Raw genomic sequence first — 27,114 nt, forward strand, 5'->3', positions numbered from 1 at the left:
GTCAGCAAAGTAAAATGTAGCAAAACACCCAATGTGTAAATTCTGTGGTATAGCTGCAAAGCTGAGTGTCAGAAAGATCCCAAGGTGTAGCATAAGTGGTATAGCAGCAAGGCAGAGTGGCAGAGAGACCCTAAAGGTGTAGCATAAGGGGTATAGCAGAAAGGTAGAGTCATAGCAAGACTCCCAAGGTGTAGCAAAAGGGGTATAGCAGCAAGGAAGAGTGGCACTAAGATTTCCAGGGTGTAGCATCAGAGGCATGGATGGCAGCAAGAAAGAATGGCAGAAAGAACCCCAATTTGTAGACTAAGGGGTGAAGCAGCAGGAAAAAGCAGCAGCAAGACCCCCCAAGAGTAGCATAAAGAGTATAGCAGCAAGGTAGATTGCCATCTAGACCACCAAGTATAGCATCAGGGCATGGCAAGTGTGGCAGGAAGACCCCCAACTGTAGCACAAATGGCTCAGCAGCAAGGTAAAGTGGCATCAAGACTCCTAATGTGTAGACTCTGGGGTATGGCAGCAAAGCTGACTGGTAGCTTGACACCCAAGGTGTATCATCAAGTGAAGGGCACCTTCCTCTTGATTGGTCGTCAGCCTTGTCTACTTGACCTTTTCTCCCACTTTGGCTCTGTCCTGGCTATTACCTCACTCAGTAATTTCTTGATTGCTATATTATTTACTAGTCTCACTGTATCACTTTTCAATGTGCAATAGAAATGAATGTAAAATGAAACTAAATTTTTTGTTTAATTCGTGGACTTCCTCCATTTGTTTCATAAGTCCAAAAATGAAATGAAAATGGTCTCATTCACTCATGCATTTTAACCATTTGTTTCAGATGAATGCACATCCCTATGTGTATCTTTGTTCAGCTTTTCTATTGGCTTAGCCACCAAATTCTTATTCCCTCCTCAGTCTTGGCCATCATTTACTCAGCTCTCCAGGCCAGTCATTCACTCTGTGGCCTTTAGAGCTATATGAGGTTGGCTGGCATGCAGTGGGTCAATATAAGTATATGCTTCTGTGTCCAGGACTTCTGGAGCATTACTAGTTCTACCGTTTAGCATGTGATTTCTGGAGTTTCCAGGGGCAGGAAGCAACATGTCAACTGTAGACCTGAGCCTGGACAACTGCTGATTTCTGAGCTGCCAGGGTGCAGGGAATGCAGTTGATGAAGAGTGAATATATGTAAAAAAAAATGTAAAATTAAAAGCTGCACATATGGGGGCACTGGTGCTCTGTTGATGCCCATGAAGGTGCCTAGGTTCTGCCACCCAGTTGGGTGTAGTTGGTGCCTGGCTGGCTATAAAGGGAGCTATTGATGTTGAGATTTTTCCAGGATACAGCTGCATTGCTCTGTTTTAGAAGAGCCCCTTGGAAGGCTCCCTATGCTGAAAATAAACGAGAAAAAATTAAAGTGACAGAGAAGGTTAAAAAAATCAAACAATGGAATACTCTAAATAGAGGGAGGTACTTAATGACAATGATGGTAACTTTGAAATATGCATGATCACGCCCATGTATGTGCATACATGGGCGCACATGAGCAAAAGAGGGCATTTTGCAAAGTGCGCAAGTGTGTGCACACTTTGTAAAATGCGCATAGATGGATATGGCTGGTTAGACACACACATATCTGCACAGTTCCAAAAGCCAAAAAGATGCCTCCACCAGCATGCCATCCAAATTTTAACACCAGGGACATCACCCGCTTGGTGTCCCTGATGGTAGCTAATGAAAACAGGCTGTTCCCAATCGCTGTTGTGAGGCGCAACCTCCACAGGAGTAGGCAGGCCTGGAAAGAGCTGCAGGCAGCTTTTAATTGAGGAGCCTCCCACCCATGTGAGGTAAATGGTGCTTGTGGGGATGGGGCCAGTAGGGGCTGGGAGGGGGTAAGTGGTGCATGGGAGGGGGCACTAAGTTGCCAGAATTGTCTTAAACATAGCACCTGAGTAAGTATGTTTGCCTGTATAATTTACAAGCACATCAATAATGGTGGAAAGAACCCAAACCACAGTCACAGTTAGAATAATGTAGGGGGAGGGATATAATTCACAGTCCACCAGTTTATGTTGTTCCTTACACCTACATTACTCTGCCTGTATAATGTTACATATGTTAAAAAGCATATTTATATATATATATATAATTACATATATAATTACATATATATATATATATAATTACATATATATATATAATTATCTGATCTTCATTTTCCTTCTTACTCCAAGTTATTGATTCCCTGTTACATGTAACTGCTTTTCTGCACTATTGTTCAAATTGTAAAGTTTATTTTAATTACACCCCTGTTTCTTGTGAACCAGCATGATGGGACTATCGTCTTGAATGTTGGTATATAAAAAAACTTAAATAAATAAATAAATATATATATATATATATATATATATATATATATATATAACATGATACAGGCAAACATATTTGCTCAGGTGCTATATTTTGGACAGTTTTGGCTTTTAATGTTTATATATAGCCTAGCCAGTCATACATTGTTAGGGATTGTTGCATAGTTCTTCATACTCCACAAAGCTGTCCCCTCTATGTAAACAGATATTCCTGCTGTTTGTACTGCACAGCTACCTTAATAGTGACCTAGGGTATTAGGTCACTTCATGCAAGCTACCTGTGCAATTACCATCACATCACTTCTACGTACAGTAATGGAGTGCAAAGACCCCTGTTACCCACTTCAGACATCATTAGGATACATGATGACATACCATTACGGAAGTTCTTGTTAAAGTTATAGTGCACACTCAACTTTTTTACCCTATTCCTTCCTATAGATTGAGGACTTTAAGAAGAAGGCCCGGTGGCTGCACCTACACAAGATGAGGTGGTTAGATCAGTTGTGTGCTCGATGGGCTGCAGCTGGAGGTAAGTTCTTCAATAGCCATATACACATGGTCTGTATAGGTCTTGTTTCTATCTGCACACACACATGGACCTACTGCTCTGCATGACCCTGCCTTTGCTTTCAGCTTACCCAAATCCTCATTCACATACATTTATATCAAGAATGCTCTCAGGGTCATTGGCAGCTTTCATGAGATGTTCATTGAAAGGTATCCTCTGGTCTAGCTGGGAAACCTTCAGGTTCTTCACAACCACTCAAACATTTCTTTGCATGCAAATGATATGGGCTCCTTCCAACACAACTGGTATGTACAGCCTTGTAGCCCTAGATGCCTTGCTATTTAGACCACTACCCATCACTTCAAACCCTGTCACAGAGTCAAACACACAGCCCGTTGCACATGCAAGGCAGCATCAAACAGCCAGCATAGATATTCTGACTATCCAAAAAGTATCCATCCACCTATTAGTTTTCCCTTGCCCTGCACCTTCCCAAAAAAAGCAATACCCTCTAACAGAATGAAAGCACATGACACACTATTGCTGTTCTCTTTACAGATGACAACTCATCACCGGAGGAAGAGGAGGAGGAAGTAGTAGTGCAGGAGGAGGCCACCAGAGATGCTCTAGCCCCTACTGATGCAGCTGCCCCCACTGGGAAGGAGCAGGATGCTCCTCCCCAACCCCAGCCACCAGCAGGAAAAGCACCAGTGGTGGTGATGCAAACCATTGCAGAAGCGTACCCCGGGCCCCAGCACCTTCTCCCCCACCAAGTAGGGCCTCCTCCCCTTTTGGACCGGAGTAGCAGGGATGCGGAAACCCAGGCTGGCCAATCTTAGCTGACCGAGAGAGGAGTGCATCATCCTCAGTTTCTTCCTGCATCATCTGTTGGCCTGGCTGAAGAACCAGGCTCAGTGTCTGGAGCACCCAATCCAGGCACTAAGCATGTTTCTCAGCAGCAGTTTGTACAGGCCACACGGATGATGGAGGAACAGTTGAGGGCAATACTTGTAGCGCTTGGGGATCTTGCCAAAGAATCCCTATGCCAAGCTGAGGTCCAGAGGCATCACAGCCTGATACTGCTGGCCTTAGCTTGGCGTATGGACCTTTATCAGTGAGGCCCCTAAATCTGCAGTCTCTGTCCTCCCTACTGCCCGGCCCCTTTTTCTTTTCTTATATATAATTTTGATCCCTGGTTTTTCCCACCTTGATCCTGTTTAATTTTTATATTGCAAAAAATTGTTCGTAGTTTTTAAAAGATTTTAATATAAAATTTTGTTAGATTTCTAACTTGTGTGTGTGTCCTTTTTTTGTAGGGCTTGATTAATTGTGTTTCACAGGTTGCCAGGGTTCATCTTGTTTGATCAGAAAGCCTCCTCCAATGCTAACAGTGCCTCAGCACTGAGAGTCTCAATTCATCTGTCTTTCCCTGAGGTCAAGACTCCAACAGGCTGATGAAATAATCTTAGTGCTAATAAAATGGGCACAGGTTTTCACTGCACATTTTTTAACCCCAATATTATTATTTTGGGTAAACTCCCGATGCAGCAAGCTAACAAACTTTGTCATTCGCTGCCATCACCTTCGCATTATTAACACTATCATTTACTATACAAATCACATTTAATCGAACTCAATCTTGTAACCTTGTAAATAAGTTGCTGTAAGTTAAATCCCCCTCTTCTCACCTCCAAGTCCCAGTTATTTATTTCCCTGTTTTATTGTAACTGTCACTCTCCTTACAATGCTCTTGTTACAGTTGTTTGAGTTATCTCTTATCTTGCACACTTTGTTAAATGTAAACCGGTTTGATGTGATCCATGTCATGAAAGCAGGTATAGTAAAAATAATAAATAAATAAAATAAAATAAATAAATATACTAATGTATCCAGAGTTTTTAAAAGGTAAGAAACTTTTTGGCAAAGATACAATGCTCATTGTTACTAGGGAAGAGGTTGGAGGCATCCCTGACAGGTTATCTGTTAAGTAGTGGCTGCTGCCACTTACTTGGAGAAGTCAGTTATTATCCAGGTAAATGGGCTTCCTGCACTGTGTTAGACTATTTTTCATCTTTGTTTTAACGTTTTGACTTTTTGTAATAGTGTTGCAAACTTAACTCCAGATGTAACAAGAGGATAAATTACCAGCGCAAACTAAGGTGTAGGGATATGCAGAGGGATGCCATATGTTGCATTCGGGATTCAGATTCGTCGGGGGGCGGATACATTGCATTCGGCCGTATGGCACCCCGATTTGTTATTACGTCCATTTCGATTCGTTCCCCTGCTAAAATTAAATTAACTACAACCCCCACCCTCCTGACCCCCCAAGACTTACCAAAACTCCCTGGTGGTCCAGCGGGGGGGGGGGGGGGCCGGGAGCCATCCCCTGCACTCACACCCTCAGTGCTGGTTTCAAAATGGCGCCGATAGCCTTTGACCTACTATGTCACAGGGGCTACCGATGCCATTGGTCAGCCCCTGTCACATGGCCATCAGCGCCATCTTGTGCTCCTACCATGTGACAGGGGCTGACCAATGGCACCGGTAGCCCCTGTGACATAGTATGGGCAAAGGCTATCGGCGCCATTTTGATTACTGACAGCCGACAGTCCGAGTGCAGGAGGTTGCTTCCGGACCCCCGCTGGACCACCAGGGACTTTTGGCAAGTCTTGGGGGACCCTCCTGACCCCCACAAGACTTGTGGGGGTCAGGAGGGTCCAGCGGCAGGAGGGTCCAGCGGCAGGAGGGTCCACTGGCAGATGATCGGCACCATTTTGAATACTGGTAGGCGATTGCCTTTGCCCTCACTATGTCACAGGAGCTGATGGTCGGCCGGAGTGCAGGATGTTGCTCCTGGACCTCCGCTGGACTTTTGGCAAGACTTGCCAAAAGTCCAGCGGAGGTCCAGGAGCAACATCCTGCACTCCGGCCGACCATCAGCTCCTGTGACATAGTGAGGGCAAAGGCAATCGCCTACCAGTATTCAAAATGGTGCCGATCATCTGCCAGTATTCAAAATGGTGCCAAACACCTTTGTCCGCCTTTGCCCTCACTATGTCACAGGGGCCGACCGTCGGCCACCTAAAGAAACGAAAAAAAACCCCACCCTCCTGACCCCCCCCCAAGACTTACCAAAACTCTCTGGTGGTCCAGCGAGGGGTCCAGGAGCCATCCCCTGCACTCACACCCTCGGTGCTGGTTTCAAAATGGCGACGATAGCCTTTGACCTACTATGTCACAGGGGCTACCGGTGCCATTGGCAGCCCCTGTCACATGGCCATCGGCGCCATCTTGTGCTCCTACCATGTGACAGGGGCTGACCAATGGCACCATCGGCCCCTGTGACATAGTGAAGGCAAAGGCGATCGGCGCCATTTTGAATACTGGCATCCAATGGCCGGAGTGCAGGAGGTCACTCCCGGACCCCCGCTGGACTTTTGGCAAGTCTTGTGGGGATCAGGAGGGTCCCCCAAGACTTGCCAAAAGTCTCTGGTGTTCCAGCAAAAGTGATCAGTGTTCTGCTGTGTTTGTGTAGGAAAATAGTAAAAGGTGGCCACCCCAACACAGCTCAATTTACAATGGAAAGGCCGAATTAGTATAAACTGTTGGCTCAGCTCTACTTCCTTGGTGCCAGAAAGCCACTCTGGGTTGTTTCCACAATAATTTATATTGAAACAGATGTACAGAGTTATGTGGCTGGCAGAGGAATTCCTCCAGACTCACCGGGGGTAGGGGGATTACACATAGGGGCCTTTATACCACAGGGTGAAGGGGGAAGAGAGTATGCTGAAATACACTGTAATTAAGGAGTGGGCTAAGATTGTCGGTTTTGCATAACCAGAGCAAAGAGGAGAGGGATGGAGTGAGAGAACCCCATAGTCATTATCAACCATCTACCCTTTTCCACTGTGAGCCTGCATTCCCAATCTACAGTAGGGATGTGAATCGGGCTTCAGATGATTGAAAATATCGGACGATATTTTCAAAATCGTCAGAAATCGGGGGCTCCCCCAAAACGATAGGAAAACCCCACAATATTGATCGTGGGGGTTCCCTTATCGTTTTGGGGGAGGGCGGGAAAAACGGCACACAAAAATAACCCCTATACCCACTCCGACCCTTTAAAACTAATCCCTTAGCTTCCCCACCCTCCCGACCCCCCCAAAAAACGTTTTACAGGTACCTGGTAGTCCAGTGGGGGTCCCTGGAGCGATCTCCCGCTCCCGGGCCATCAGCTGCCACTAATCAAAATGGTGCCGATGGCCCTTTGCCCTTACCATGTGACAGGGTATCCATGGAACAGGCCATCCAGTGCTCCTACCATGTGACAGGGTCCGGCCAATGGCACGGATACCCTGTCACATGGTAAGGGCAAAGGGCCATCGGCGCCATTTTGATTAGTGGCAGCCGACAGCCCAGGAGCGGGAGATCGCTCCAGGGACCCCCACTGGACCACCAGGTACCTGTAAAAAGTTTTTTGTGGAGTTGGGAGGGTGGGGGAAGCTAAGGTTTTAGTTTTAAAGGGTCGGGGTGGGTTTTTTGTTTATCGGCTCGGGCGCAGCCGATAAACAAAACCGCGATTGGGCCCGATGAAAAAAAAAAACACATGTGAATCGGAACCGGAATACGAACCGATTCTGGTTCTGATTCACATCTCTAGTCTACAGTAGTCCTTTAGCTACCTGTGCTCATCCAATATATACAGAATGTGAACAAATTGTTAAGGTACAAGCTTAACAATAAAAAGGTCTTTAATTCACATGGACTTCAGATATCACAGAACATACATGCCTTAGAACACAAATTACAGAGATGCAATAGCTAGCTACCAAAAAAAGACTCTTACACATCCCTAACTTTCAGCCAGCAGGCCCATCTCCATGCTGATAATCTGTAGCCATTCAAAATCCCTTCAATGAGCAAACAAAGGAATACCTCTCTTACATTCTACCCTTCAGAGGGCTTCAGGCAGCTCCCAGCAGAAATGAATCACTCTCTCCTTACTGATGTACAGTGCTGGCCCCCTCAACCTCTTCTATGTGTTGAACATGGAATGGACTAGAATAGTGATGTGATTGAAGTTATTTAACGGAGCTAGTATAGCAGCTGGAGGTTCAGGGGATGTGGGATTTTCCCCAGCTACTTCACATTGATAATGATTTGGCATCACAAAGGGATGGGAGGGAACAAGAAAAGACATGGGTGAAATCTAAAATCTGGCATGGATTCTTTCAGAGATACAGGACACATAGAAATAAGTAGGAGTTACAGACTAGGGTTGTGAATCGGGTCCGTAATCGTAATCGTGGGATCGGGATCGGAATCGTACCATTTTTTATTGGTTGTGACTGATCCCGATCCTGATAAACTATAGAATCCCCCCACCTTCTCTAGCCCCCCAAAACGTTCTTTAAGTACCTGGTGGTCCAGTGGCCCTCCCGATCCCCCCAAAACATTTTAAAAGTACCTGGTGGTCTAGCAGTGATCCCGGGAGCAATCTTCCACTCTCGGGCAGTCGGCTGCCAGTAAGCAAAATGGCACCAACGGCCCTTTGCCCTTACCATGTGACAGGGGCTGCCGGTGCCATTGGCCGGCCCATGTCACATGTTATGAGCAATGGATGGCCCGTACCATGTTTAAAGATGGCGCGGGTGAGGAGATCACATCATGCCCATTCTCATGAATCTCCACTAGCTCCCTATAAGCTTCAGAATCCCGCATAAGTCCCTCACCATTATTCACAAGACGATACACAATCAGCACACACTCAACCTACAAATCCTATTATGACTGCACACTTCTATAAGTCCTATAAGAGAGGCCTATAAAGGAACCTTTCATGCCCCCACCACCAAATCCACCCTTCGTTCTTCCACCAGGGAACGGGCCTTCTCTACAGCAGGGCCAGCCGTCTGGAATACCATGCCTCCAGACTTCAGACAGGAACCCTGCCTGTTGACCTTTAGGAAAAAACTCAAGACCTGGCTGTTCCAACAAGCCTTCCCATAGCCTGATCCCTACTCTCCCAATCCCCCCCCCTTAACCCCTCCTCCTAATTCCTGGATCCTAGAAAGTCTCATCCCTATCCTCCTGTTAATCCCCTTCCAGGACAGCCAATGCATTGCATTGTTGCCACACTTGTGCTTTTGTATATAAGTTCTATATGTATAGTGTGCTCTATATATGATCCATGACACAACCAGTATTCCCTTGTTAAGTTTATAGTGTTAAACCTCTGTCTTCTGCACTCCAAATTACCCAAGTTCCCATAACTCCTTGTTTAGTGTAACTTTCTTCTTTTTTTAATGTAAATGTTGTAACACCCCTGTTCCTTGTGAACCGATATGATATGATATGCTTCATGAATGTCGGTATAGAAAAGAGTTAAATACATAAATAAATAAATAAATAAATAAATAAATAGAATAATCCCATGAGTTTGTGCTGAATGCTGTCCATGGTGCTGAATGCTTATTTTAAAAGGTAAATTGTGAATGCATGTGAATGAATGCATTTGGAACTTGCTATCTGATAGAAAGTAAGAGGCTGCTTGGATTAATAGTAAAATTGGCAGACCCACATTGCACTTTTATTACAAATTAATGCCTATAATTTTTACATGATTTGATAATTGTATACTTTATGTATGCTTACAGGACTGGCAAAATCATTTGTACAGTCCACCAAGCCATTTGATTATTCATTAGTTCTTGGTGGAATTTTTATGAAACAAAGCATGATTTACTAGTAAAAAGATGTGTGATAGTCAAGATGTAGTTAATTTAAATAGTTTATGAAATACAGTATGAGGGTACTTTTATAACAGCCTGCATAGGACTAAAGTCTGCATGTAGAAGTACACAAGGATTTTAGCCCAAATTTTCATAGTGTAGGTCTACTTTGAAAATTAGTGGATAGGTGCATACCCATGCATGGTATTCAGGCACATATTTGCATCTGCTAGGGAGCAGGTATAAAAGTGTACACATATATTTATGCTCATACTTTTGAAAATTGAAAGTATGGATGTAAATGTTTTCATTGTTCCAGCTCTGCCTCCCAGAATGCTTCTTTGCTATGCACATAAAACAACATGCACAATCCCATCTGCATATTTGTTTACATACACAAATCCTCAGACAATTTTCAAAAGTCAATTTACATGCATAAACCTGTGTTTTGTGTACATAAATGCTTTTGAAAATCAGCCCTGTATGTTTTTGAAGACATATGATCAAAACAATTTTCTTTTATGTGTGCTTTTCAAACATAGCTTACATGAAGACTTTTTATAGTAATGAGTATTTATTATCAGATGTGTTTAACCATTTACATATCTCTTATTCCACTTTTTTGCTTCTTTTTTACTTTTGCTCTCATAAAACAAATGCACTGAAATTTGAATCTAAAGAACATGTACTTTATCATATCACTTTAGAAGTTCACTATGACAGATTTTTGCTGTAATAGGTAGTATAAAACAACCTTGTTTCAAGTGGTCTCTTCTGACCTTGCTTCCGACATTTTTACTCAATGGAATATATAACTATCTGATCCTTTTGTTGCGTATGTGGACCCTTGAGCTGAGACGAGGTTGATGCTACCACCAGGAGAGGGCCCCAAGTGGTTCTCGTTGTCAGGAGGTGGTACAGGCTGAGAAGACCCAACTGGAACTTCACCTTTACCAGCCCATGTTCCCTGCAGGTTGAGCGCTTGGATGCTGGGGCCAGCAGGACTTAGGTGTGGGTCTGTCACATTGTGGAATTCAGAGGAGAAGGCTAAGCGACGTCGGGCAAGCAAAAGTCGAGGCAGGTGGCGGACAGACGTAACCAGAAGCATATCAAAGGTCAGGACAGGCAACAGACAGGCAAAGATGAGGAACAGGCTGGAGGTCAGGGCAGGCGGAGGTCAAGTGAAATTAGAGTACCAGGTGGGGGTCAGGCAGGCAGAGATCAAGCAGAGTCAGATTACCAGGCAGAGGTCCAAAACCGGGAAGTCAGTCCGAGGACCGGAGCAGGAACAGGAACCGAGGCAAGAACACTGGGTCAGGAGTCAGGGCTGGAACTCAGGATCAGAAGGCAAGCTGGAACACAGGATCAGGAACAATGCAGTGTATGCACTCTGGAAGCAGAGCAGGACACTTTGCTGAGGCAGAGTGCAGAAGTCAGGACCGGATATATATATCTGTCCTAGGCGACATCATCTCCCTGGAGCACGGCGAAGTTTCCCACCTTGGGCCCTTTAAATGACCGACAATGGTGCATGCGCACACCTAGCAAGGCAGGCACCAAGGCTGAGCCGGTGGTGTGTTATGCCGCGTGGGCAGGCCACCCCAGCGGGGTTTGGCATCTGGCCACATCAAGTGGTGAAGGGGAGAGATGGGACTGGCCACCTGCTGGAGCAAGTAAGGGGGCCTGGCCAAATGCATTCATTCCCAGCCGCAACCGGGAATCCTAACACCTTTGTAATATGTGATGCAGGGAATTTGTAATCATAATCTCAAAGAAATTTAAGGACATAAGAATATAAGATATGCCATACTGGCCAGACCAAGGATCCATCAAGCTCAGTATCCTGTCTCCAACAGTGGCAAATCAAATTTACAAGTACCTGGCAAGAACCCATAAACTAAATAGATCCCATGCTACTAATGCCGGCAACAAGCAGTGGCTATTCCCCATTGATTAATCGCAGTTTATGGGCTTCTCCTGCAGGAACTTATCCAAACTTTTTAAAAACCCATCTACAGTAGCTGCCTTAACCACATACTCTGGCAATGAATTCCAGAGCTTAATTGTGTGTTGAGAGAAAAACAAGTTTCTCTGATTCATTTTAAATGTGTTACTTTCTAACTTCATGTTCCCCCTAGTCCTTGTATTATCCGAAAGAGTAAATAACCATTTTACATTTACCTGTTCAAGTCCTTTCATGATTTTGTAGACCTTTATCATGTCCCCCCCTCAGTCATCTCTTCTCCAAGCTGAATAGCCCTAACCTCTTTAGCCTTTCCTTATAGGGAACCGTTCTATGTACTTTATCATTTTGGGCATCCTTCTCTGTACTTTCTCCAGTGTAACTATATCTTTTTTTGAGATGTGGAGACCAGAACACAAGTACACAAGTATTCAAGGTGCTGTCTAACCATGGAACGATATAGAGGCATTACGATATCCTCTGCTTTATTTGCCATTCCCTTTCTAATAATTTCTAACATTCTATTTGTTTTATTGAATACCAAATTTTAGGCTTAGATAAAAAAAATTATTGTAATTAATAAACAAAAGAGTCTCCAAATGCTGAATGCACCAATAATAGAACATTTATTTCAAAAACAGACCGGCATCCCTACACTCAGAGTTGAGTAAGAAATATATACTTCTGCATTTACAAGGAATATCTTTTATGGGCTTATAGAGCTGCAGTCTAAAATGTAATGTTGTGGTATACTACCTCAGTTGACTAGCGGTTTTGCTAATAATATAAGTTTCTAATATCACTATGACAGCAACATTTGAAAAAAGAATATCTGCAAATATATGGAAATGTGGCACAATCACAAAATGTGTATTTAACTGAGATGTAGCTACATTTTGAATATGCAGTTTTCTGTTTCTTGTAGCATTGATGCATGCCTTGGTGTTTGGCAATGTGACTGCCATAATTCAGCGATTGTACTCCAGGTGGTCCCTTTACCATACCAGAACAAAAGATCTGAAGGACTTTATACGGGTTCATCATCTACCACAGCAGTTAAAGCAAAGGATGCTTGAGTACTTCCAAACCACTTGGTCCGTCAATAATGGGATAGATTCTAATGAGGTAATTTGAAAACTTTATTTCATTGACTTTTCTAATGCAATTTACACTTTCCTTGGGAAGTCTAATTAATATTCAGACTCTAAGGTAGTTGAAAAATGAAGTGTTTTATGAAATCAGATACTAGAAACAATTTAACTTGCACTGTGTTGATTGTTATTGTCCTTATCAAAGGCAATTTTAAGAAACCATATACTTTGATAAGTAAGAAAATTGCCAAGCTAATAGTATCAACAGGGATCAACAAGATGCATACTTTCAGCTGGGGCATGTTTAGATAGGGGGAGGGGAATAATGCACATAGATTACATTTTCAAAATTATGCACATTATTTCAAAGAGAAAGTATGCTTGTATTTTCCCTTTGAAAACTGATGCAAAGTCCATGGGTACTTTTCATCTTTGTGGATACTTTTGAAAAATGTCCCATTATGATATTAATATAAAGGATATCGGTTCAGAAAAAGAATCTTTTCATGTCACATTCCATCTCATCTCTTTGTTTATTCAAGCTAAAAGATAATTTATTGCTGTAAAAATTGTTAAATGATGAGGCACAAATAGTGTTTTCTTAAAAACGACAAAATAATACAGCTGGTATAAAGCTGAATGCTATCATTAGCATCTTAACATGTTATTTAGGATAGAGGTTAGAAAAATGTTAAATAAAATAGGTTGAAATAAATCCAAAGTCCACAGAGAATACTGATGTTTTGTATGATTTTTTCATCTGCTCCATATTGACAACTAACTTGACTAGATAATTGGGCAGGTGATAGAAATGTATTTTTCAAATTTTGGAAATATAAAAGTATCTTCATTCTTTTATCAATGTCCCAAAAGGAATGGTAATGCTTTTTCTAATAGGCTTTCAGGTATTACTCAAAAGTGGAACCCTGGAAATCAATTAAAAGTGCCAGTTCAATGATCCAGTGGCAGAGCTGCATTCTGCCATGCAAAAGACTTGGATTTGATTCCTGAGAAAGCTTTAGGAATGATTAGGAGGAAGTGTTTGCATTTCCAAGGGGAGGGGATTTACTTATTGCTCAATAGCCATACCAACTGATCAGAGTATATGTTCTGGCTTCTGGAAGGAGCTGTGTGGTCTGAGGTCCCTGAACAAGGACTGTTGCCTCAATAGCTGCATGGCTTAGTAAGGGATAAAAATGGGGAATGCCCTCTACCCCAAGATAGTTTCCAATTAAGGATCATGGCTCTGTAGGCCCTGAAAAGGTAAGGCTTACCTGAGCTGGAAACTAACAGGAGCAGGCAAAAACTGAGGAAAAGATGAACAGAAGGGGAAAATAGAGCTCCAATTCTTTATAGTGTTCCTTTTAAGTATATTATTTTATGCTTTAAAAAAAAGACTCTTAAAAGTTTAATCCAGTGTTCAAATGCCATATGGCAGAAGAGAATGTATTTTGTGTGTGTATATGAATCTAATCTCTAGAGGAAGTGACCGAATTAAGAGTAAACAAAATCTGACATAACTGTCAGTCTCTTCTACTATGGATTTTAGGACAGGAATAACAGATGTGCAGCTAGTTAAGGTCAGGTTATTGAGACAGGTCAGTGTAATGAAACTTACATAATGACAGCCTATTTCTCCTACATTATACCTATCATTTAGTGCTTGTTAGTTTTGTGTTACTATTATTTCTTAGGAATTAAGAGGGTTATTTTTCAAATCACAATGGGCCGTTATCACCCTAACGCATGCAACAACAACTGCATCGCGAGTCAAAAGTGTAAATTAGAGAAAGGGAAGGAGTTTGGGTAAGGTTTAGGCAGGATTTTGGAAAATTAGGGGTCTGTAGCGTTGAGAGCGATAATGTATTGCACATTATTGCCTGCGGTAGCGCCGGAAATAGCTACAGCTATTTCATTGGCGCTACAGGGGTGATAGTGTGCAGCATGGCTGTATCTGCGGCAGGTGAAAACACACCGCTACGATGTGCCTGCCTGCTCACTATCGCCCCTGTCCCTTTTTTCCTCACTGTTCATCATTCCACTACATTTATAGTGGAATGATGAATCCAGGGGTTAAATAGCACCCTAGAGGGCCTGTTTACTAAGCTGTGTTAAAACAGTGTGTAAAAACATTTTTTTTTAATTTGAGTATATTCTCTCAGGATTTACTTAACTGCATATTAATAAACACTGCTGTGGAACTGGGAAGAAAATGTGCTTTGTAAATGAGGAGTAAGCCCCAAGTTAGCCCTCCCCCACCATTCAGCATAGCACACCCAACCATAGTAAGAAGTTAATCCCATTCCCTACCCATTAGTTGAATTCCTGCAGTGTCTGAAACCTGAAAAATACCTTCCCTCCACTGTCTCCCTATGCTCCCCACCCTCAGATCCTGCCTTATGCTATTTTTAAGAGTCAGAGTCATGCCTGCCTTGCTGGTGCCATCATTCAAAATGGCATCAGCTTTATTGAAACTTCCCTCAGGCTTTAGGTCATGGGAAAGTTGGGGGGGGGGGGAGTGGGGCAGAGGGAGCATTTTTCAGATTTTGAAGAAAAAGTGGGGTTTAACCTATGGAATAGGGCTTTACGTTTTTGTTTTTTTTGATTGGGAGTGTTGTGCTGGGAAGGGGAGGAGAGGAAAAGGAGACTCAGACAATCATTGGCTATTAATTTGCAGGTTTTCAAAAGGATACATTATACATTACTAAAGATCTTCATTTTCAGTTTTTTAAATTTTTCCTGGGAATTTCAAGGTTATAACAAAAAAAATCAGTGTTATAATAAACCAATTGAAAAATCAGTGGAAAAGTCATGTTTTCACAGATAATTTTTGTTCTAACATTGAAATTCTCAGGATAAATAAAATAAAAACTGAAAATGAAGGTCCCTATACATAATTTATAATAATGCACAACTCTATCAAATAAAACTATATTCCTATAAGTTAATATTTCATTTCTCTAAGATGCTTAGGTTCATTTTTTGTTATTTGGTTGCATTTATGTTGGACAGGTACATAAGAATACCTTATCCATGCCCATGCCTCCCTCCCTATCCATTTATAAAATCTATATTTCTAATATAAGCAATGATATGGAATCTAACCAACACTGTACTTGTGTATTCAGGCGACAGGAGCCTTCATTCATTTGCACTGACCTGATAAAGGAAGCAAAACTCTTGAAAGTTTTTCACAAGAGTTTTTAAATGGAACCATCTCCAATATGTTCGCTGATTTTATCACCCATGGTCAAGGCAATTCTTGATTAGGGCACTTCATGCACTGGTTAAATTGGCGATCATTATAAACATAGGTTGATATTAACATCTTATAAAGGCATTATCTAATGCACCTGAATCCTTTCTGTAAGGCTTAAGACCCTAATCAATAAATATTTATTTTTCCTAAAGGCACAGAATAGAGAAAAATCCTTTTTGAATAAAGCCCTTAATTTGATCAAAGGCTGTTCTGTGTCTGCGAAAAAATGAAGAACACAGCAATATATGCAGCATAAATTGTCAGAAAAGAACAGCTAGCACTGTTAATTAAATATATCAAATGTTTTTATTTATGCATTTGTTTTATATTTGAAAGTAGCTGTTTTGAATGACCAGACATAATTCTGTGGTGATCCTAAGTGGCAAGCTTCACTGCAGTTGTTATTTAAAGGCACGGTTTGTTCTTCTTGTTCTATGGGTGACTACAGATTCTGTGTATAGTCAAATGAGGTGAGCAACAAAGTACAGACTGTAGGAAAACCAGCTACTCCAGTTTACAAGAAAACCATAAAATAAGTAGACTTACATTTTCAAGAAAATGATGCAAGAAAAATCAACACTTTTAATTGTGGATTGGTTCATTCTCAAGATCGTTAAAACTATGGCAAAGTATTGTACAGTAAAACCATTTTACAATGTTTTCCAGTTTTATTGAATTCCATTTTGATTCTTCCTCATAATTACAGAACCTTTACCACAGCCCCTACATCTTGTGATATCCAATGATAGCTTTGTAGAGAGGATTCAGTATATAATATGATATACAAATATTTTAATAGAACATTTTGATATAGAATATGTTGATGGATTTTTAAAATCCCATTTATCTCTAGGACCATAGAGAGGTATAAGTTTTGTTGCTATGACTTGACGTCAAAGATTCTATCAAGTGCAAATAAGGTGGTAATACATTTTTAAATAGTTTTTTGTTTTTTTTTTGCTATAGGAAAGAGCCTTAGAAATATTTAGTGTAAAGATAATGTGTATAACAGCAGAAACCCATTAGTTCCTTCTTTAAAAAAAAAAATTGTAAATGAATGATTTTGCTCTTACATATCCTGTTCCCTCATTTTTTGACAGCTTTTGAAAGATTTTCCAGATGAGCTGCGCTCAGACATCACCATGCACTTGAACAAGGAGATTTTACAGCTGTCTCTTTTTGAATGTGCCAGCCGTGGTTGCCTCAGGTCTTTATCTCTGCATATCAAAACCTCCTTCTGTGCTCCTGGAGAGTACCTCCTTCGGCAGGGAGATGCATTGCAGGCTATCTATTTGGTGTGCTCAGGTTCAATGGAAGTACTGAAAGATAACATGGTGCTGGCAATTCTTGGTAGGTGGAAACTAAATGTACCACAGAAACTGTCATTTATTTTGTGTTATGTTAAACTACTGGATAATGATAAACTCAACTGAGAAATTCTCAGTTTCCTGAAATACCAATCTTCCCTCACATCTATGCATCCGTCAATTTAATATACATAGTAGCTAATAGTAGGGTCTTGTAGAATCTGATTCTCATTCATCATGTGAAATAACAAAATTAATGTATTCATTCCAGTTTAATAACTTGCTTTTCAAGTAGGAAAAGACATTTTTTTTAAAGCGAATGCATAAATCTTTACCCAATAGCTCACAGGTATGGAACTCACTGTATTATATGGAAAGAAGTAATGCAATTGGGCTAGGCCAGGAGCTCAATGGCAGTTCTATGCACTGCCATGGAGAGGGATCTGAGTTCAATTCCCAGCTCAGGTCTTCCAGTTCTTGAGGCCAGATGAGGCTGAAGATGCCATAGAGATAGTGTTCACAGCTTCCAGGATAGAGGGGAGTCATAGGATATTAAGTGTAAATAGAAAGAGAAAATAGGAATTGTCATTAATATGGTGAAACATAATGGCCAAATTTAAGGCTCATAATTGCAGGGTTCCAGAAGAAGCTCTGAATCATGGGTCACAGCCAAAAATTGCTACTGCAAAGACTAGACTAAAGTAGTTTGGGAGATCATATAAAAGTCCAAAGGAGCAGGTGGAAACTTTTGGCTCATAAAATGAAAAAAAAAATATAGAGACATTGTATAATCTCTATATAATTCTACTCAAAGGCATAGAAATTCAGACTAATAACACATTGCATGTTAGGGTTGGTTACTTAATGCTGGATCAGCAGAAAATAAGATCTCTTTAATTTATATTGGGTTGGAGAGGGTGAAGAAGTTTGTTCAGCTCAGTTTTGTCCTCCCAGCTTTGGGTATGTCCTGCAGTCTAGACTGGGGAGAGGAGGAGCTGGTTATGAGTTACCATTCTTGCCTGAATGTGAAATTATTCCTGACTAAACTGTGGAGAGGGTAGAATAGTAACATAGTAAATGGCGTATCCAGTCTGCCCAGTTGGGATTCCTCCTCTTTTGGTAGATGCGTATCAAAAATTCCCAAATGCAACCCAACACCAACTTCCTCCTTGGGTTTTCCACCCAGTCCCTCAACCCTCTTCTCATATCTGTATATCTGTCACAAGCATAGCCAAATCTATCACAGTCATTACAGTTTTGGCCCCCATGAGCCCTGATGAAATCATACCTCTGCTGTGTTTGGTTTGTAACTGCTGCTCTGTGTAATTTATCTCCATGCTTTCTTAGAGCCCTGATTCACATATGCCAGTGCTACTTTGGGTTGTAACTGTTGCTCTGTACAGGTTATCCCAATATACTTTATTTCCATCCTCTTGTCACTATGGATCCTCTGTACTTATCCCATACATTGTTTAATTCTGCTATCACTTTTTATCTCCAGTACAACCTTCAGAAGGGCATTCCAGGCATCTACTACCCTTTCTTTGACAAATATTTCATGACATATTCCTGAATTTTCCCCCTTGTTCTACAATTTCCCTTCTGTTAAAAAAAGGTGTCTCTTTTGTGCACCAATAATACCTTTCAGGTATTTATATATCTCTATGATATCTCTCTGTCTCTCCTCTCCTCTCAGTTATACATAGGACCCTCAGTATCATCTCATATGGCTTTTGGTGTTCAGCTTTAATACCTTGATATCTATTTTAGTTTATTGAGCTTCTTCTGCCCTGAACTCAACTTCACAAGCATTATTAGAAATCTTAGCTGAAGCCTGTCCAGGGTCAGGAAATTTTGTAGTTTTAGTAGACTACTTTCAAGATGGTGGCTACTGACAACTATTTTGGTAGTATGAATGTTCATGTGCTCTTTCAGTTTATTAACTATCAGAGCCATGTTTTCTGGCCATACTCAGGATCTGATTTAAATTGGATTTGGAGTTGGTAAAAATGAATAGATTAGACACTGAGCAGTTGCTATGATTGGATCATTTCCTTGTTTCTTTTATGTGATGGGCTGCATTGAGTCAGCTAGGGAAAGTTAAGATTCTTATAAGATATTTGACTAAAATGAATTGAGAAGATCCGAGGGAGCTACAAGATGGTATTGCTGTTGATAGTATAACGTTCAGCTCTTTAGAGGAGGGAGTATGTGGTAACTCAAATGGTAGCATCTTGGGAACTGCCAGAAGAAAAAGAAGGCTGACTCTGGCTATTCCATAAGTGCACTTTATTTACAGTGAAACTGAGAAAAGTGCACAGCAAAACAAATGAGACAGACAGCTTGTCTTGGAGTTCATGTGTCTCACAATTAACACAGTGCAGTGCAAAGCAAATACACAAATTAGATAGCTCACAATCTTTAGACATAGCAGGTCTTAACTTAATGTCACTTTCAAACCTTAAATGTGGCAGGTCTTCTCATACAGTGGGTCTCTGTCTGTTCTCCAGGGCCCGCTTAACCCTTCTAGTCCCTGCGGTCCTATACTCTGGTGATGGGCTCCTCCCTTCACCAAGGATTTTCTGTGGTTCTCAATCTTAATTAGGACCAGGTAAGACAGCAGTCCTTTAAGGTAGTCTGAAGGAATTTCCTGTACATTCACAGAAGTCCGACGTACGTTTCGCAGTGATTGTTGCGATCCCCCCTGCTGCTGCGCTGCAGGAGGTCTCTTACCTTCCTCCAGAGGCCGCTCTGAAGCCTGGGCCTCGCCTGCGCATCATCCAGGACTTGCTCCAGGGCCTGAGAGGCCTAGCTGTGCCTGTGGCTTGCATGCCTCAGCGTTTGGACTTCCTGTTGGGCAACGCCCTTCCCTAGGGGCTGGCCCGCAGCTCTCTACCCTAGTTATAGGACCAGCGGTGGGCGGTCCTGGCAAGCTCCTCCCAGGGAGTTGCCTTCTACCTTCAGTATTTAAGGACTTTCTGTTCACTGTGTCTTTGCCTTCGGATTGGGTTACACAGTTGTCTGTGGCCTCTCCCGATCCAGGTCCTCCGTGACTCCGACTCCTGCTTGTCGTCAGCCTGCCTTGACTCTGGTCCGTGACTCCGACTCCTGCTTGTCTTCAGCCTGCCTTGACTCTGGTCCGTGACTCCGACTCCTGCTTGTCTTCAGCCTGCCTTGACTCCGGTCCGTGACTCCGACTCCTGCTTGTCTTCAGCCTTTGGATCAGGTCCTACAGTCGTCTGTATCCTTGCTGATCCAGGTCTTCCGTGATCACTTATGCTTTGATGGATCCCTGCCCAGTGTCTCTGCCTGATGTTTGTTCCTGTGCCTGCCAGCCGTAAGGACTTCGGATGTGAGTATCCCAGCATCGGAGTTCCTGTTTGCCTGGAGTTTCCCTGCACCCTCCTTCTCAGCGTGGTCCGCGACCAGCCTTGCTAGGCTGTGTAGGGCGCGTCTGGGACAGGGTGGTCCGCGACTCAGTCCCACGGGTGGGCTGAGTAGGGCGCCCTGATGGACAGTGCAATGTTCCCGTCCAGCCTTGTCTTCAGTGTCTGCTTCAGCCTTTGTCCGGATGTCTACCTGTCTCTGCCTTGACCTGGTTCCTGAGCCTTCTGTCCTGTTGGGCCCTGGAGTGGCCAACAGGAGGGATTCGTCCCACGGGCTCTTGAGCTTCTGCCAGCCGAGGGGGCTTCGGATGTGAGTATCCCAGCATCGGAGTTCCTGCTCGCCTGGATCCTCCCTGTGTCTCGCTGCAGCCCTTGTCCTGATGTCTCCGTCTTTCTTCAGCCTGCTTCTGCCCCGTCTGATGTCTTCTGTTTAAGGACTCTGTCTGCCCTCGCCTCTGTCCGGCCTGCTGCCCATTGCCGTTCCCTGCGGCAGGTCCGAAAGGGCCGGGAACAGTCGGAGGACCGTTCATTAGTCAACTTCCCCGTGTTGGCTACCATGGGCATGCAGGTCCGGCTGAGGGTCGGACTCCCTGCTTCTGTTCCTGCCTGCCTGGCTCACCATGCCTGCTCAGCTCACCTCCCACGGTGTGGCCTTGGGCTCCTCCTGGGGTCCTGCCGTGGCCCAAGGGCTCACCACCCGCCCGAGACGACCGCGCCCGCGCGCGCTCGTAACAGAATCCGAAGGCCATGAGCTCGGTGAGCTGTGCTTGTGATGGACTTGTCTAGTTCCAGGATTTTTTCTTTTGTCTGCTTTCGTCTCACGACCTGCTGGAGGCGCCAGCTTCTGCTTTGCTTACGACCTGCTGGAGGCGCCAGCGTTTGGGTTCCCACGACCTGCAGGAGGCGCCTGCGCCCAAACCATCGTTTCCTTGTTCCCAGGATGGAGTTCCACGACCTGCAGGAGGCGCCTGCGCTCCTCCTGATGTTGCTGTAGTTTCTGCCCGCCCTCCCCCCCTCTTGTTCTTGCTCTTGCTTCTGCTTGCTTCTGCTGTGGGTGTGCCTGGGGGTGCTTGTTTGTGCTGCGTGGGTGCTTGTGCTGTGTGCTGCGTGGGTGCTCGTTTGTGCTGTGTGCTGCGTGGGTGCTCGTTTGTGCTGTTGGACCTGTGTTGCTCGTCTGTGCTGTTGGTCCTGTGTTGCTCGTTTGTGCTGTTTTCCCGCTTGTTGTTTCCTGCTTGTGGGTTCCCGTCCTCCTCGTTCCCGCGTTGTTTCCCCTGCTTCCTGTCTCTCGCCCTTCGCTCTTTCTCCCTTCGCTCTCTCGCTTTCCGCTCTTTCCCTCTCTGCTCTTTCGCTCCTGGGCTCCTTCGCTCTCCGCTCCCTTGCTCTCTGCTCCTTCGCTCTCCGCTCCCTTGCTCGCTGCTCCTTCGCTCTCCGCTCCCTTGCTCGCTGCTCCTTCGCTCTCCGCTCCCTTGCTCGCTGCTCCTTCGCTCTCCGCTCCCTTGCTCGCTGCTCTCTCGCTCTCCGCTCCCTTGCTCTCCGCTCCCTTGCTCGCTGCTCCCTTGCTCTCCGCTCCCTTGCTCGCTGCTCTCTCGCTCTCTGCTCCCTTGCTCTCCGCTCCCTCGCTCTCCGTTCCCTTGCTCCCTCTTTTGTTTTTGTGTGTGTCGGTCGCGCGGTCTCCGTTCGCTCGGTCGCTGCTCCCGCGGTCTCCGTTCGCTCGGTCGCTGCTCCCGCGGTCTCCGTTCGCTCGGTCGCTGCTCCCGCGGTCTCCGTTCATTCGGTCGCTGCTCCCGCGGTCTCCGTTCGTTCGGTCTCTTGTTCCCTCGGTCCCGTGTTCACGTCGTCTCTTGTTCCCTCGGTCCCGTGTTCGCGTGGTCCCGTGTTTCCTTGGGTTTGGTTGGTCTCTCGTCGTGTTGGTTGCTTGCCTGTGGTGTGTGTTTGGTTGCTTGCCTGTGGTGTGTGTTTGGTTGCTTGCCTGTGGTGTGTTTTTGGTTGCTTGCCTGTGGTGTGTTTTTGCTTGCTTGCCTGTGGTGTGTTTTTGCTTGCTTGCTTGTGGTGTGTGGTTGTTGTTTGCTTGCTTGGCTTTTGTTTTTGGTCCCTCTGAGAGGGGGGGGATTCTTTGAGGGGGGGGTACTGTTGCGATCCCCCCTGCTGCTGCGCTGCAGGAGGTCTCTTACCTTCCTCCAGAGGCCGCTCTGAAGCCTGGGCCTCGCCTGCACATCATCCAGGACTTGCTCCAGGGCCTGAGAGGCCTAGCTGTGCCTGTGGCTTGCATGCCTCAGCGTTTGGACTTCCTATTGGGTGACGCCCTTCCCTAGGGGCTGGCCCGCAGCTCTCTACCCTAGTTATAGGACCAGCGGTGGGCGGTCCTGGCAAGCTCCTCCCAGGGAGTTGCCTTCTACCTCCAGTATTTAAGGACTTTCTGTTCACTGTGTCTTTGCCTTCGGATTGGGTTACACAGTTGTCTGTGGCCTCTCCCGATCCAGGTCCTCCATGACTCCGACTCCTGCTTGTCGTCAGCCTGCCTTGACTCCGGTCCGTGACTCCGACTCCTGCTTGTCTTCAGCCTGCCTTGACTCTGGTCCGTGACTCCGACTCCTGCTTGTCTTCAGCCTGCCTTGACTCCGGTCTGTGACTCCGACTCCTGCTTGTCTTCAGCCTTCGGATCAGGTCCTACAGTCGTCTGTATCCTTGCTGATCCAGGTCTTCCGTGATCACTTATGCTTTGATGGATCCCTGCCCAGTGTCTCTGCCTGATGTTTGTTCCTGTGCCTGCCAGCCGTAAGGACTTCGGATGTGAGTATCCCAGCATCGGAGTTCCTGTTTGCCTGGAGTTTCCCTGCACCCTCCTTCTCAGCGTGGTCCGCGACCAGCCTTGCTAGGCTGTGTAGGGCGCGTCTGGGACAGGGTGGTCCGCGACTCAGTCCCACGGGTGGGCTGAGTAGGGCGCCCTGATGGACAGTGCAATGTTCCCGTCCAGCCTTGTCTTCAGTGTCTGCTTCAGCCTTTGTCCGGATGTCTACCTGTCTCTGCCTTGACCTGGTTCCTGAGCCTTCTGTCCTGTTGGGCCCTGGAGTGGCCAACAGGAGGGATTCGTCCCACGGGCTCTTGAGCTTCTGCCAGTCGAGGGGGCTTCGGATGTGAGTATCCCAGCATCGGAGTTCCTGCTCGCCTGGATCCTCCCTGTGTCTCGCTGCAGCCCTTGTCCTGATGTCTCCGTCTTGCTTCAGCCTGCTTCTGCCCCGTTTGATGTCTTCTGTTTAAGGACTCTGTCTGCCCTCGCCTCTGTCCGGCCTGCTGCCCATTGCCGTTCCCTGTGGCAGGTCCGAAAGGGCCGGGAACAGTCGGAGGACCGTTCATTAGTCAACTTCCCCGTGTTGGCTACCATGGGCATGCAGGTCCGGCTGAGGGTCGGACTCCCTGCTTCTGTTCCTGCCTGCCTGGCTCACCATGCCTGCTCAGCTCACCTCCCACGGTGTGGCCTTGGGCTCCTCCTGGGGTCCTGCCATGGCCCAAGGGCTCACCACCCGCCCGAGACGACCGCGCCCGCGCGCGCTCGTAACAGTGATTGCTGCTTCAGGGGCTAAGAGGTATACTTAGATAGTGCTTTTGAGAGGTGCATTATAAATTCCACGTCTGTGACATTTCCGAGCTTCACGCCATGTCCTTATTCTTGCGTCTATGCTGCGAAACGTACGTTGGACTTCTGTGATTCGGCGCGGCGGCGCTCAGCCCGGACCTGTGCGGCAGCACCGCGGCGCTAGTACACAACGAATGGGGGATACCCGTGCGGCAAAGCGGTACATCGACAAACAGCGCGGCAGCGCTGATGTTTGGAAGAACAAGGAGGCAAGTGATTTGTTTTTTGAAACGCTTTGAAACGCTAATAGAGGCATTCAAGCAGGACTCATTTGATAGCAGTAAGCGTATTACCACATATGCTAGCAGGAGTATCTGAGCAGGATTTGCATGAAAGTAAAAAAATTTTTCCACACAATCATTGAATATAAAAAAGCAAAAAAAAAGTAAAAAAAAAGCAAAAAAGACTGCTTACATTTAAAACTTTACAGGACTGATGATTAAAGATGACCCAATGTGACTGAAAATACAGGCATCAAATGCATGCATGTCAGGGGTGGTATGATGGTCCATAATAATGCAGTAAGTGAATTATTGTCATGAAAAAACACACATATTAATTTTGAAATATTGTTCATACAATGTGTTCTACAGCAGTGTTCACTTTATCGTTGTATTTTGTACGAAATTTTGGATATTTTTGGTAGATTTCAATTACCCCAATATTGACTGGGTAAATGTAACATCAGGATTTGCTAGAGATATAAAGTTCCTGGATGTAATAAATGATTGTTTCATGGAGCAATTGGTTCAGGAACCAACAAGAGAGGGAGCTATTTTAGATTTAATTCTTAGTGGAACACAGGATTTGGTGAGAGAGGTAACGGTGGTGGGGCCACTTGACAACAGTGATCATAACATGATCAAATTTAAACTAATAACTGGAAGGGGGACAATAAGTAAATCTGCAGCTCTAACACTAAATTTTCAAAAGGGAAACTTTGATAAAATGAGGAAAATAGTCAGAAAAAAACTGAAAGGTGCAGCTGCAAAGGTTAAAAGTGTTCAACAAGCTTGGACATTGTTTAAAAATACAATCCTAGAGGCACAGTCCATATGTATTCCACGCATTAAGAAAGGTGGAAGGAAGGCAAAATGATTACCGTCATGGTTAAAAGGTGAGGTGAAAGAGTCTATTTTAGCCAAAAAATCATCCTTCAAAAATTGGAAGAAGAATCCATCTGAAGAAAATAGGATAAAACATAAGCATTGTCAAGTTAAGTGTAAAACATTGCTAAAACAAGCGAAGAGAGATTTTGAAATGAAGTTGGCCATAGAGGCAAAAACTCATAATAAAAACTTTTTAAAATATATCCAAAGCAAGAAACCTGTGAGGGAGTCGGTTGGACCATTAGATGACAGAGGGGTTAAAGGGGCTCTTAGGGAAGATACGGCCATTGCAGAAAGACTAAATTAATTCTTTGCTTCCGTGTTTACTAATGAGGATGTTGGGGAGATACCAGTTCCGGAGTTGGTTTTCAGGGGTGATGAGTCAGACGAACTGAATGAAATCACTGACAACCTGGAAGATGTAGTAGGCCAGATTGACAAACTAAAGAGTAGCAAGTCACCTGGACCGGATGGTATGCATCCTAGGGTACTAAAGGAACTAAAAAATGAAATTTCTGACCTATTATTTAAAATTTGTAACCTATCATTCAAATCATCTATTGTACCTGAAGACTGGAGGGTGGCCAATGTAACCCCAATATTTAAAAAAGGCTCCAGGGGTGATCCGGGTAACTATAGACCAGTGAGCCTAACTTCAGTGCCGGGAAAAATAGTGGAAACTATCCTCAAGATCAAAATTGTAGAGCATATAGAAAGACATGATTTAATGGAACACAGTCAACATGGATTTACCCAAGGGAAGTCTTGCCTAACAAACCTGCTTCATTTTTTTGAAGGGGTTAATAAACATATGTGGATAAAGGTGAACTGGTAGATGTAGTGTATTTGGATTTTCAGAAGGCGTTTGACAAAGTCCCTCATGAGAGGCTTCTACGAAAACTAAAAAGTCATGGGATAGGAGGTGATGTCCTTTCGTGGATTACAAACTGGTTAAAAGACAGGAAACAGAGATTAGGACTAAATGGTCAATTTTCTCAGTGGAAAAGGGTAAACAGTGGAGTGCCTCAGGGATCTGTACTTGGACCGGTGCTTTTCAATATATATATCAATGATCTGGAAAGGAATACGACGAGTGACGTTATCAAATTTGCGGATGATACAAAATTATTCAGAGTAGTTAAATCACAAGCAGACTGTGATACATTACAGGACGACCTTGCAAGACTGGAAGATTGGGCATCCAAATGGCAGATGAAATTTAATGTGGACAAGTGCAAGGTTTTGCATATAGGGAAAAATAACCCTTGCTGTAGTTACACGATGTTAGGTTCCATATTAGGAGCTACCACCCAAGAAAGAGATCTAGGCGTCATAGTAGATAATACATTGAAATTGTGGGCTCAGTGTGCTGCAGCAGTCAAAAAAGCAAATAGAATGTTAGGAATTATTAGGAAGGGAATGGTTAATAAAACGGAAAATGTCATAATGCCTTAGTATCACTCCATGGTGAGACCACACCTTGAATACTGTGTACAATTCTGGTCGCCACATTTCAAAAAAGATATAGTTGCAATGGAGAAGGTACAGAGAAGGGCAACCAAAATGATAAAGGGGATGGAACAGCTCCTCTATGAGGAAAGGCTGAAGAGGTTAGGGCTTTTCAGCTTGGAGAAGAGACGGCTGAGGGGGGATATAATAGAGGTCTTTAAGATCATGAGAGGTCTTGAACGAGTAGATGTGACTCGGTTATTTACACTTTTGAATAATAGAAGGACTAGGGGGCATTCCATGAA

General features: G+C 44.3%; 1 protein-coding gene across 1 annotated transcript in view; it reads left to right on the top strand.

The window, feature by feature from the left end:
- KCNH8 (potassium voltage-gated channel subfamily H member 8) overlaps window positions 1-27,114 on the top strand; it is a 988,350-nt gene that overhangs the window by 632,494 nt on the left and 328,742 nt on the right. The window contains exons 9-10 of the mRNA XM_029589277.1: window positions 12,500-12,699; window positions 17,025-17,274. Coding sequence (XP_029445137.1) covers window positions 12,500-12,699; window positions 17,025-17,274 — 450 coding nt within the window. The remainder of the gene's footprint in view (window positions 1-12,499; window positions 12,700-17,024; window positions 17,275-27,114) is intronic.

This window comes from Rhinatrema bivittatum, chromosome 2 (assembly GCF_901001135.1).
Source record: "Rhinatrema bivittatum chromosome 2, aRhiBiv1.1, whole genome shotgun sequence".
Classification (NCBI taxonomy): domain Eukaryota; kingdom Metazoa; phylum Chordata; class Amphibia; order Gymnophiona; family Rhinatrematidae; genus Rhinatrema; species Rhinatrema bivittatum.